The 14,051-nt window shown below is 37.9% G+C and overlaps 1 protein-coding gene across 3 annotated transcripts in view; it reads left to right on the top strand.

The window, feature by feature from the left end:
- SATB2 (SATB homeobox 2) overlaps positions 1-14,051 on the top strand; it is a 187,136-nt gene that overhangs the window by 104,692 nt on the left and 68,393 nt on the right. For all 3 annotated transcript variants that reach the window (XM_082467077.1, XM_082467076.1, XM_082467078.1), the window contains exon 7: positions 4,262-4,734. In XM_082467077.1, coding sequence (XP_082323203.1) covers positions 4,262-4,734 — 473 coding nt within the window. The remainder of the gene's footprint in view (positions 1-4,261; positions 4,735-14,051) is intronic.

Raw genomic sequence — 14,051 nt, 5'->3', positions numbered from 1 at the left:
TATTTCAGCCCCACTTGCCTCAACAGCCTCAAGCCACATTCTGTTTGGGGACTTGTACTTGAAGCTGGGGTAATCATTCCTTCCCAGGCACTTCCCACTCCACACATTACCTTTAGGACTTTGGCAACCGTAGAATCAAATTCACTGTGAATTAAATTGCAGCTCTGACGTAAAGTCCTGGAAGCAGTTGTGTTTTTAATGTCTCTTTAATAAGTAAGCATTTTGGCTTTATTGAGAATATTTTCTGTTGTGAATGTGAACATTGCGTTCGTCACGAGGGGCACTGCTGCCTTTTATCCTTCATGTTTTTAAGGATTTCTGATCCATGGCTGAGTATTGCAGAGATAAGATGGGCCCTCAGAGCCAGGGAGTTACCTTTGGTCTTGGTTTAGTTTAAGATAGACTTAACATGATGTTTTCTATCAGAATGAAAAAGCAAAACACAAAATCAGGCACTGCTGTTAGGTCTACATTTCAGTCATTGTGGTTACTTTCAAATAATTTAAAAAGAAAGAAAGAAAAAGGGAGGAAGAGAGGGGAAGGAGGGAGGGAGGGAAGGAAGGAAGGAAGGAAGGAAGGCCAGAAAGAAAAGGGAAAAGAAATACTGAAGGCCCAGGCTCAGTTTTCAGATTGAGTCTGGTACATTGTGATGCTCCTCTGACTTTTTTTTAAGCGTTTGTATTTCATCTGCTGTGACATAAGAGGTTAAAATATATTCTGATATTATCTGTATAAGAGTGGCAGCAGAAAAAAAAAGAAAAAGTTTTTCAGATTTGGCAAAATCTGTGCAAACCGTTCCTGAAACCATGAACCGCCTTGGTCAGGAGAGATGCAGCCTGTTGGTGAGCATTTGATTTTTAGGCATCCTTAAAGTTGGGATGATCAGTTTTTTTTTTTTCTTTATTCTTGGAAGTAAAGAACTTGGCTTTTATTGATAGAGCTGTCAGGGACTGGAGAACATTGACAAAGATTCTTTGCTTGACCAAACTTTAGACAGGCTCCTGAACCTTCGCCTAGGCCCATCTGTGCACTTCCTTGTAAAATCCAGTTTTACAAGAACCCTGCTAAGTCAGTTTAACCAGAACCCCCCAGCCTTGTATCTGATCACCCTCGGTATCTCATTCTCATCGGGTTCCTCATCCTCCACCATCCCCCAGGTGATGTCTGATCAGCCTGGCCTGTCTTTAGCAAAGAATCCTGTTAGGTTGGTTTAGCCAGAATCCCACTTACTCCTGATGTTTCCTTTTAGTAATTTTCCATCCCCTGACCTCCACCCTGCTCCTTGGCTATAAATTCCCACTTGCCCATGCTGTATTTGGAGTTGGGCCCAATCTCTCTCCCCACTGTAAAATCCCATCGCTGTGGTCCCTATACCCATTGCGATGGTCCTGGATAAGGTCTGCCTTAACATCTTCAACAAGTGTTGTTGAATATTTTTTTCTTTAACAGCATAGGGGGTGTCTTTAGTCTCGTAGGCAAAATTTTGACACTGGTAGCCCATGGATGGGCAGGATCTAGTTTTCAGAAATGTTTTGTTTGGCTTTTATTGTGTTTTGAAAGTAGAATTATTTGCCAATACCTAAATTTAGGAGCTATCATGTAAAAATCCAGATTTTTCATTTTTTTGAAAAAAATCTAAAGAAATGACAATATGAGAAAGACAACTGGCTGAATCAAGTTAGTGGCTGCCTTGTTTGGAGTGGGCAGGGTTTCTCTCTCTCCTAGTATCTCTGCGTCTGGCTTCTCTGGCTGTTGTGCTCTACCTGCATGTGTAGGCATTTGCATTTGCAATGCCTTCATTACGGCTTACTAATCAGTTAGTACTACATGGTCTTACCACATGTCTCTAAGGATGCTTCCATAGTTACTGTTCTTAACTATATGAGACTATGATGCTCTGGGAACTCATAAGAAAAAGGAGAATTATTATGTATAATCTTAAAGGACTGTGGACTGACATTATTCTGATTCTTATTGCACCAATTTCATAGAGGTTTCATGGAGCTCTGACATGTTTTTTTATTAATGATGGGATTTAGATGTATCTTAAGAAAGTAACTCAAATGTAATTAAGTCATTGAAAGATGAAAATACTGACATTTTGGAAAATTGGCTTTTGATCAAAGAATGTATGCATTAAGAGGGTGTTTCTATGCTCTTTAAGTAGAAAAAGAAATGGATAAACCGTCTGCTTCTTAAGTACCCGAAAACATAATTTGCTACTTGAATTTACCTTTATCTTGGCTGAATTAAAAAGCAAACAAACAAACAAAAGCGAATCAAATGTCTACCTGAGGGCAAATATTTCTGCCTATAAAGTATGACTTTACTCTGGAAGCAGTCCGTGGTCTCTTTACTTCTTTCAATAAGGAACTTACAATAGTAACTTCTGTTCTATGAAAACTGTGTTAGATTACCTTGTTTAAAGGCTCTTGACCATTTGCTTGGTTTGGTTTTCCAGACTGTATACCTTAAGGTTTAATTAATACAATGACTGAAAAATGTTTGCCTTTAGAGAATAAGATTAAAATAATTTGTTCACCTTGAACCTTATGAAGGAAAGGTGACTACAAACTATATGAATTACATTGAAAGGATTAGGTTGGAAATTGAACTCTTAAAGAAGTTTGAGGTAAACTTTTGACTTATTTAGGGGTTCATAGGAAAGTTAAGCAATCACTCAGTTTTTTTAGAAAGCAGGAAGAAATACTGTATATGTCTGAATATAAGGTGCTCCCAAGATGTGGATGTTTATCTATTTTCCCAATGAGAAGTTTTAAATATATAAAACCTTTAGAAATATAGATAAAATGATCAGATATCTATTTACATGTTGTTAATGTATTAATTTACTTCCACATATGTATTTGAAAATCACATATTACATAAAATATTAATTTAGAAATATCACTTTCCTTGCCTTTATAGTTCATTGGTTGATTTTATTCAAATTTTTTGCATGTGATTTGGTTCTAGTGACTTTGTCATCACTTTGAGTCATCTCAACTAGTTTTCCAGCACACATAATTTCCTAAATTTTTTGAGACTCAGTACTTTTTTGATCAAATATGATTCTGTCACTGTAAACCATATACCAATTTACAAGCACTATTTGTGTATAAGGGGGGTAGTTATTTTAAAAATTTGTCTTATAGGTGAATACTTTTCTGCTCTCCAGCATGTAACCACTCCAATGTTCTTTAACGTTATGTTAATACGCTTTTGCATTATCATATCAAACACTTTCAATTGTAGGAAAAATTTACTAAATCTGTGAGGAATTTTTGCTTTAAAAAACAGATTTTGTTAGATTACATCTATAAGCATTTAAAGCTAGTAAGGATAGAGGTTGTTTCAGCTTAATGTGTTTTCCCCAAACAAACCTTTGCTTTACATAATAATGTAATACAGAGTTTTAGGTAAGGATTTGACTCTGATGTGACTCTTTCCTGAGGAATATGCCTGAGGGAAGAAAAGAATCTGCCTCATGTATGAACATATATGATACTTTCTTTTTTTCTCCCTTTCAAGGTTATTCCTTAAATCTTTACTAAAGTTCAACAAAACTTAAAAGATAGATAACCTGGAGAAAGGGAGAATTTTATTTAATGGCAAATCAAGGCGATGTTATTAATTTTGTGAGACTTTTTTCTTATCCTAGTGCATATCACCATCATTAAAATATCCATTTCTTAAAGAAATATTCCTATAAAAAAGATAGCAAGTGAGGAGATGAAAGGATATACTATGTGACAGACATTTTGTATAAATGTTTCCATAGCTGGATAATAGTATTTATGTGAGATTTTTATTAGGAGGTAGCAGTTACTTTGACAGGAGACGTTGTCCTTGTCATTTCCTGATAACCATGAACTACACCATTAACCACAAACTACAGAAGATGAAAACAGCTGGTGTTTTTATCACAGAGGGAGATGATACGGCTTGGGAATATGAGAGGATTTAGAATTTGTAATGGTTAGTGGTTTCTGTCTTGGCTATTTAATAAAATGCCTAGTTTTAGGAATTAAAGAAGATTGAAGTGGCAAATATTTTTACTTTCATATCATAACCTATGGAAAAATCTATTATTGTAACATTTCCAGGAAAGGATAACTCACTTTTACTCCGGGGCTTCCAGCTTTGTATGAAGAAAGTCTACGTCATTAATATACCAAAAATATAATTTAATACTACATGTATCAGAAACAAATTATGCCAATGTTGATAATGATGCAGTATCATTTTTATCTTTTAACAGTGGAAAGAGTGGAACGAGAAAACCTTTCAGACTATTGTGTTCTGGGCCAGCGTCCAATGCATTTACCAAATATGAACCAGCTGGCATCCCTGGGGAAAGCCAACGAACAGTCTTCTCATAGCCAAATCCACCACAGTACTCCAATCCGAAACCAAGTGCCCGCGTTACAGCCCATCATGAGCCCTGGTCTTCTTTCTCCCCAGCTCAGTCCACAACTTGTCAGGCAACAAATCGCCATGGCCCATCTGATAAACCAGCAGATTGCCGTTAGCCGGCTCCTGGCTCACCAGCACCCTCAAGCCATCAACCAGCAGTTCCTGAACCATCCACCCATTCCCAGAGCAGTTAAGCCGGAGCCAACCAACTCTTCTGTGGAAGTATCTCCAGATATCTACCAGCAAGTCAGAGATGAGCTGAAGAGGGCCAGTGTGTCCCAAGCTGTCTTTGCAAGAGTGGCATTCAATCGCACACAGGTACCGTTAGCAGTGAACATCACAATTGGTGATTCAGAATAATACTAAGGACAGATTGTGGCAAGTATTAGTTCTTTCTTATCTCTTTAAAACTTTTTTTATGGATCTCAGAGCATGTAGAATTAGAGTAATTAATAATCCTCGGTTCATGAAATACTATCACCATTGATCCACACTTGGCCGTAATTAATTAATCAGTTTCAGTAATGTAATGGATGTCTGTGAACCCACCACCCAGCTCAGGACCTGAAATGTTACCAATGACTTGGGTCTCTTTATGTGCTCCTCCTCTCCTCCCTTTTTTTCGTTTGCTTTTCCCCGGACGTAACCCTGATCTTGAATTTTGTGGTTATCATTCCTTGTTTTTTAAAAAAACTAGTTCTAGAACTATTCATGCCCAAACAATCTATTATTTACCTTGTCTTTGAACTTTATAAAGAGAATATCACTATATGTCATCATTTCTATAATTTTTTAATAAACCCTTCAAAATGTACAAGTTAGATTTAAGATATTGATAAAGTAAAAATGGGTAAATTACTCATATTTTTAATGTTTTGAGGGAATTATATGCCAAAGTAATATTAAATGATAAGACGGTAAACAATTTATTTATTTATGTCTTATTTTATTGAGGGCTGCTTATAATTAAGAAGTTCTTTCCCACCAGTGCTAAACGTGAGTGTGCATCGGAATCACACTGTTTTAAGGCAGTTAAAACACAGATTGCTGGGCCTCTTCCCAGAGTTTCTGATTCACCAGGTCTAGGGTGGGACCCAGAAGTTTGCATGTCTAACAAGGTCCCAGGTGATGCTGATACTGCTGGTCTGGGTCACACTTTGCGAACTAGTAATCTGGCTCTTATACTGTTGTCCCTCTGATATCTGCAAGGGATTGGTTCCAGGAACCCCCCACGAACACCAAACTCCACAGGTGCTCAAGTCCCTTATATAAAATGGTGCAGTACAGTTGGACCTTCATATCTGTGGATTTCACATCCGCAGATACAGAGGACCAACTGTATGAGTAACGAAAAAGTAAAAGTGCATAATCTTAAGGAGCTAACAACCTGGTAGTGAAAAAAAATATATATGCAGATAATTAGAGTAAAATATGAAGTAAGGTGAATAATGCAGGATAATGTGAGCAGTGATTGCAGGGGGTGTTCATGAGGAGTCATTAGCTGCCAGTAGAGTGAGTATGGTAAGTCTTTTAAGAGGACGGTGGGTTTAAGTTAGCCACCCTACTAAATGCAAGGCAGGAAGCCAAGCTCTGTGCAGATGCAAAGATGAAAAAGATCGTGGGTGAGCACGTATGTGAACAACTGATTTGAGTATGAGGTTGCTGGGCAGTTAGACCTTGAAGGATAAATAAAATTTAACAGGAAAACATGGAGAAGAAGAGTATTTTAGGCTAAAAAAATTCACAAGAAGTGTTGATTCAGAAAAAGGCGGGATTAGTTGGTAGTTGATAGCAACGCTAGATAATAAAACTGAAGGTGGAGGGAACAGATCTGAAAAGGTCTTGAGGCCGTGCTAAGAACTTTGAACTCTATTTAATAAGCACTGGAAACCCTGAAGGTTTTACGTAGGAATATGCTATAATCCAGTGATCAGAATTGGATCTTAGGAAGACTTTCTTCCCCTTAATGATAGCAAGAGGGTTAGGAATATCATTTAGGAAGCCACCTTAAGTGTCCAGCTGAAACGTGTAGAAGTTTTGAACAAGACTGACGGCGATGGAGTAGACGGTACAGTCAAAAAGCATCGTGAGAGTAAAGTTGACAGTGCAACTGCCTGGAGTGGAGATAACACCAAGGTTTGAGCCTGGTGACTGAGAATAAAGTGAAATTATTTAGAGAATCCAGGAGGGCGTTGAAAGAGATGGTTCGAGTAAGGTTAAAGTGATTATTTTGGATTGGGCTGTTTTGACTTTGAAGTGCTAGCAGACTTCTTAAGTGAAGATGTGCAGCAGTCATTGAAAATAACAGTTTAGTGCTAAGAAGAGTTGTCGGGGTTAGAGAAAGAGATTAGAAGTTTATTCACAGAGCCTGGGATTTAAAGAGACGGGGGAAGGAGGGGAGAGGCCACCAGCACTACTAACACCAGAAAAAGAGACAGAGAAATGCCCAGAGAGGTGGGGGCAGGTGGAGGTGGAAGAAAAGGGAGATGCTGATAAAAGTAGAGAGGACCTGGGTAAAGAGTTTCCAGAAGGAGACTGGTCCGTGTCTGGAAAACTAAGAAGTCTGGGAAGGGGAAGCTTGAAACCGTGCCATGAGATTTGGCGATTGGTTGGGAGAGATCTTTGGCAAACTTCAGAGTATAATTTCATTAGAGTGGTGAAGGCAGGAGAGAGAATTTAGGAGTTCAGGAGTGATTAACTCTTGAGGATACAGAAGCAGTGGCTGCAAATTACTCTTTCCAAAATTTGGTGTTGAAAGGGAGACCAGAAATGGGTTGACAGTTTGAATGTGAGAGGGAGTCAATTTGAGATAGAAGAATTTGTGAGGTAGTTTGGGGCCTCAGCTGAAGTCAAACAGCATGAACTAGTGATGGAACCAACCACTGTGGTTTGGTAACAGTCTTCAGCCACGCTGGAACCGCAGGAGTAGGAGCAGGGAAGAAACGCAGTGGGATTGTTTGAGGTTTGGTGCTGACAGCTTAGGTGTGGCAGGAGACCAAGAGGGGTGAAATCTCTTGCTCCATGACTCCTAGCTAACTTATACATTCTATTATTGACAGAGTCAATACATCATTTGAAAATGAGTTTGGAGGTTCACAGAGGGCTGCACATGTTCCAAACATCACTCCACCGCTATTCTCTTGTGACTCAAAGTACTGGGGCTGCATTTGTGTGTCCACAGTTATCTGAACTGGGGTTATGAAGAACTCTGATCCTTTTGGGCAAGTCTGTTGCATACTATTATAAAACACAAAGTAGAAGGATGTGTCTTTTAGTCTGTATCTTGCAGTTCTCTCTCTCTGTGTGTGTGTCTGTGTGTGTGTGCGTGTGCGTTCTTTCATCTATCATTCATGTTCACGAATAGGCATTTCAAGGCTAGCCAATATTTTATTGCTGGTTATTTATACCGCTCCTTTGGATAAGGATAAAATTGAGAGCATGGTCGTATTGCTCTGGATTTTAGAATCAAATACAGTATACATTTAATCCAAATAGCGTGAAGCATGAGAGAAGAAGACTCACGATGAGGCTAGACAAAAGGCGGGCCGTGTTGGTGTGAGGAAATGCTCTGCCAAGGCCCTAGACTCCTGGAGGTCTGTCTTCTCCTGCACAACTCCTTTTGTCTATTTTTGGGGATTAATGATTTTTCTTTGGCATTGCCATCTTTCAAGTGCCAAGTTATAAAAGGTCTAATTGAAGCATGGAACGCATTTTATTATTTTCCTCCTGCCATTAAATTTGTAAGATGGCTACACCCAGAAAGAAACATTCACATTCAATCAACATGAGCTTGAGTTCATGGGCGAGCCTTGAGGATATCAAATGGAAACTGCATAGGAATGTATGAGTATTTCCTTTTAAATTTCTGCTTTTAATTTGGGAAAGCTTTTCATCCCTCTGGGATCATAACCTGTTGTGTATAAAGCCCAACCTAATCAAGGTAGATGGTATTGACAGAATGACATAGTTTGAACTTAAGCTGGAGGTCAACAGACAGATTGTTTCTGCTGTATATACTGTAGTCACTAACAGCAAGGTTGGACAGCTAGGTTTCACCAGCAGCATTGTTAAATGGAAAATATGGTGTACTATGCCCCATGAAACCAACTGTGGATTTTCCAAATGGTAGGCTTTTTTTTTTTAATCACATGAGTGGTAAAATGATTTGTCAGCTATAATAAACAAATAATTAACTTTATGGATAATAACATAAACAACTTGTTAATCTTTGTATAGAAAAGAATCTCAACATTTTTTTCTTAAAGCAAACAAAATCAGAGTTTAGATGGACACCTAAGGCCAATATTAGTCTTGTACTCAGTTGTTTTACTGATATGTAGCATATCCTCAGCTTACTGAATATTTTTCAGAAATAGTTCATGATAACTATTACTCATTTATTATCAAATTCAATAAAAAGCAATTTGATTTGTCACCCTATAGTTTGTGCTCCTGGATTTGTTCTTGATGATTAGGCTAAGAACAAATCTAGCAATTAGTTCCTCTGTGTGTGTGTGTGTGTGTGTGTGTGTGTGTGTGTGCGTGTGTGTAGAACAAAAAATCACATGCACAACATTCATAAATGAATCTAGAATTGTAAAAAAAAAATAGTCTAGTTTTTCATGTTTAAGACTTCCAGATGAAAAGCTCAAATTCATAATAAATAGCATTTGAAAATAACAGTTCTTCAAAGAAAAACGATTAATTACTTTGTGTGTCTGATCCATTGCCACTATATCATTTGGTGTTGTAAAGTAACATAATTAAGGGAATGGAGCTATATTTCCAAGAACTTGCTTTTTAATACATTTTAATTTTAATCAGTGTGTCTTTTAAAAACATAAAATATATTTGTTTGAGAAAATGATCCCCTACCCATACTTCATGGCAAGGTCATGACTTCTGCCAGAGTCAGAGATAGACAACCTTTTGCCAATCTGATTTTATTATTTATTATTATTTTTTACATTTCTCTATTGGTTTCTTAATACTGTCCAAACTAAGAACATAAATTAAGTCACATGTTCTGGGCAAGGGAAACAGCACGTTTGAGATCATGTAATGCCAAGATGTCGAATCTTCAGCTTGGACATGAGACTAATGTAATTCTAGATGCAGGAAGTAGCAGAGCATCACATCCTATCTGAGCCATCAGCATAGTAGAAGCCTATTTTTGTCCTTATGACCTTATATAAAATATACTCGGAGCACCATCGCTTACTTCTGTGCTAGACTTTTGAAAGAAAAGGTTAGCCCTACTTTTCATGTCTCTAAAGACTTTTATGGCAAATGGGACCCTATGAGAAGAGTAAGATAAACGTGATGTTTTCTGACCTGATCATTAATATTCAGGCAATCCTATGACAAATTTCTAAGCATTTCTGTTACCTGTGGTCACAAAGTAATGTGATACACCAGAGGAGGCTGAGGCAGATCACAAGCCTGCCCTTTTTTCCATGCTTCATGCCTCCCCCGGCACCAACCCCCACTGTCCCACGCCATGATTTACTTCTTTTTTTTTCTTTTTTAAAAATTTAATTTAATTTAATTTTTTATACAGCAGGTTCTTATTAGTTATCTATTTTATACATATTAGTGTATACATGTCAATCCCAATCTCCCAATTCATCCCCCCCCCTCTCCTCACTGCTTTCCCCCCTCGGTGTCCATACATTTGTTCTCTACATCTGCGTCTCTATTTCTGCCTTGCAAACCGGATCATTTGTACCATTTTTCTAGATTCCACATATATATGTTAATATACAATACTTGTTTTTCTCTTTCTGACTACTTCACTCTGTATGACAGTCTCTAGGTCCATCCTAGAGACTCTACAAATGACCCCATTTTGTTCCTTTTTATGGCTGAATAATATTCCATTGTATATATGTGCCACATCTTCTTTACACATTCATCTGTTGATGGACACTTAGGTTGCTTCCATGTCCTGGCTATTGTAAATAGAGCTGCAGTGAACATTGTGGTACATGACTCTTTTTGAATTATGGTTTTCTCTGGGTATATGCCCAGTAGTGGGATTGCTGGGTCGTATGGTAGTTCTAGTTTTAGTTTTTTAAGGAACCTCCATACTGTTCTCCATAGTGGCTGTATCAATTTACATTCCCACCAACAGTGCAGGAGGGTTCCCTTTTCTCCACACCCTCTCCAGCATTTATTGTTTGTAGATTTTTTGATGATGGCCATTCTGACCGGTGTGAGATGATATCGCATTGTAGTTTTGATTTGCATTTCTCTAATGATTAACGATGTTGAGCATCCTTTCATGTGTTTGTTGGCAATCTGTATATCTTCTTTGGAGAAATGTCTATTTAGGTCTGCTGCCCATTTTTGGATTGGGTTGTTTGTTTTTTTGATATTGAGCTGCATGAGCTGCTTGTAAATTTTGGAGATTAATCCTTTGTCAGTTGCTTCATTAGCAAATATTTTCTCCCATTCTGAGGGTTGTCTTTTCGTCTTGTTTATGGTTTCCTTTGCTGTGCAAAAGCTTTAAGTTTCATTAGGTCCCATTTGTGTATTTTTGTTTTTATTTCCATTTCTCTAGGAGGTGGGTCAAAAAGGATCTTGATGTGATTTATGTCTATTAAAACATAGGCAGAGTGTTCTGCCTGTGTTTTCCTCTAAGAGTTTGATGGTGTCTGGTCTTACATTTAGGTCTTTAATCCATTTTGAGTTTATATTTGTGTATGGTGTTAGGGAGTGTTCTAATTTCATTCTTTTACGTGTAGCTATCCACTTTTCCCAGCACCACTTATTGAAGAGGCTGTCTTTTCTCCACTGTATATTCTTGCCTCCTTTATCAAAGATAAGGTGACCATGTGTGCGTGGGTTTATCTCTGGGCTTTCTATCCTGTTCCGTTGATCTATATTTCTGTTTTTGTGCCAGTACCATCCTGTCTTGATTACTGTAGCTTTGTAGTATAGTCTGAAGTCTGGGAGCCTGATTCCTCCAGCTCCGTTTTTCTTTCTCAAGATTGCTTTGGCTATTCGGGGTCTTTTGTGTTTCCATACACATTGTGAAATTTTTTGTTCTAGTTCTGTGAAAAATGCCATTGGTAATTTGATAGGGATTGCACTGAATCTGTAGATTGCTTTGGGTAGTATAGTCATTTTCACAATGTTGATTCTTCCAATCCAAGAACATGGTATATCTCTCCATCTATTTGTATCATCTTTAATTTCTTTCATCAGTGTCTTATAATTTTCTGCATACAGGTCTTTTGTCTCCTTAGGTAGGTTTATTCCTAGATATTTTATTCTTTTTGTTACAGTGGTAAATGGGAGTGCTTTCTTAATTTCACTTTCAGATTTTTCATCATTAGTGTATAGGAATGCAAGAGATTTCTGTGCATTAATTTTGTATCCTGCTACTTTACCAAATTTATTGATTAGCTCTAGTAGTTTTCTGGTAGCATCCTTAGGATTCTCTATGTATAGTATCATGTCATCTGCAAACAGTGACAGCTTTACTTCTTCTTTTCCGATTTGGATTCCTTTTATTTCTTTTTCTTCTCTGATTGCTGTACCACATCTTCGTTATCCATTTGTCTGTCCATGGGCATTTAGGTTGCTTCCGTGACCTGACTATTGTAAATAGTGCTGCAATGAACATTGGGTTGCATGTGTCTTTTTTTTTTTTTTCAGAATAAACTGGATTTAATCAATTTTATCAGGTTGTTTCATGAGTCTCAGATATTCTTGTATCCTGTATTATATTTTTTTCTTTCAATTTCCATATATATATATATATATATTTAACATCTTTATTGGAGTATAATTTCTTTACAATGTTGTGTTAGTTTCTGCTGTATAACAGAGTGAATCAGCTATACACATACATATGTCGCCATATCTCCTCCCTCTTGCGTCTCCCTCCCACCCTCCCTATCCCATCCCTCTAGGTGGTCACAAAGCACCGAGCTGATCTCCCTGTGCTATGCGGCTGCTTCCCACTAGCTATCTATTTTACATTTGGTAGTATATATAAGTCCATGCCACTCTCTCACTTCGTCCCAGCTTACCCTTTCCCCTTCCCATGTCCTCAAGGCCATTCTCTACGTCTGTGTCTTTATTCCTGTCCTGCCCCTAGGTTCTTCAGAGAGCTGGAAATGCTTAACCAATGTCTGATAGGTGCAGGAGGGTGAAAAGCCAGCTCCTTGCCTCCATAGCAGGGACAGCACTGAAGTGTGACTTCTCCTCCAGAGCTCTCTGCAGGATCGGGCTGAGGCTGGGACTTTGTTTGGATCTCCTCCCTTTTCTGACCTGCTTCTCCCACTCCTCCACCAGTTTCCCTCAGAAGCACTTCCTGAATAAATCACTTGCACAGGAATCTTTATCTCAGGATGTGCTTTTTATCCCAGATTATAGATCAAGGTCATTGCTAGTCTAATTGGCATTTGGTTATGCCATGGGATAGTAGTTTGAATAAAACTTATCTTCAGTTTTATACCTACTACCTTCACAAATCTAAGGCAAGATGTTATTATGGGAATAGTATAGAGGTTTTTATTGTACTACTTTGTTTTGAAAATATTATCAGTATTGTTCATAAATCATGAGCAAGATGTTGTTAAGGAAATAATATAGAATTGTATAGAATTTTTTACTGTACCACTTTCTCTTGAAAATATTATCATTATTGTTATTTTAAACTGAGTCCCCTGAATTCAGTGGGCTGATATTGATATTAGCCAGATTTACTTGTGGATATTGAATGTGGGGGGGCTTGGTTAGAGGGATGGGGGAGAGAGAGAGAAGGAATAAGACAGAAACAGACATTGAATATGTGGCCCTATGAGATCTTTCAAACTTGACTTAAAGCCATCCTTACTGAGTCTCAAAGATGAATTATGTGATTTATGTGTGTTTCAGAGTAACTTTGCTTCTCAGCCCTGCCGCATCGCCAGTGCTCTGTCAATGATGCAAATGGGTCTGTTAGGCTGATAGTTTCAAGAAGTAATAAGACCAGTGCTCTGTCAGGTTTTATTTTTTTGCATATTCATTTTTCCTTGCTTCTATCCCAAATTTATTTCAGTGTTGGCACACTTTCACTTATCAGTCCTACGGACATGAAATAAGTTGCTTGGCTATTTACTGTGTTTACATCTTTGCATTTTGACAGTTTAATTATGAATCCTAACCTAAAGCATTCTTTTGCTCCTGTCACTTTATGGACTTAAAAAAAATCAATCAGGGGCTTATGACTATATGAAAAGGTTTGTGACTATTTTACAAGGCTTAATATTGCCCAGGAATGGTTAGGGGATGTCCACTGACCTATAATAAGAATGGTTTCATGAAATATGTACAGTAAATCTTCCTTAATAGATAAACTATTCTCTAATTTATTTAAAAATCCAATGACCTACATATTCATATGTTCAGAAATCCCCCATTTACTAACATTATTTCTCCTCTGAGACCTTCCATCTGAGCAAATCTGTTAAATGAAGTAGAGGAAGCTTTGATCGAAACTAGGCTAAATCCATCGGAACGAATGCCCTGCCACGTGTGAATGGGAGCATTAGAATGCCAGCAAAGGGAAATGAGGTGTGATTCTCTGCCCCTGTCTGCACCACTATCCCCTTACCTTGAAGGTGGGGTTCAGGGAATATCCA

This window comes from Balaenoptera physalus, assembly GCF_965194825.1.
Source record: "Balaenoptera physalus genome assembly, chromosome: 6".
NCBI classification, from domain to species: Eukaryota; Metazoa; Chordata; class Mammalia; order Artiodactyla; family Balaenopteridae; genus Balaenoptera; species Balaenoptera physalus.
This window is presented reverse-complemented; position numbering and strand designations above follow the sequence as displayed.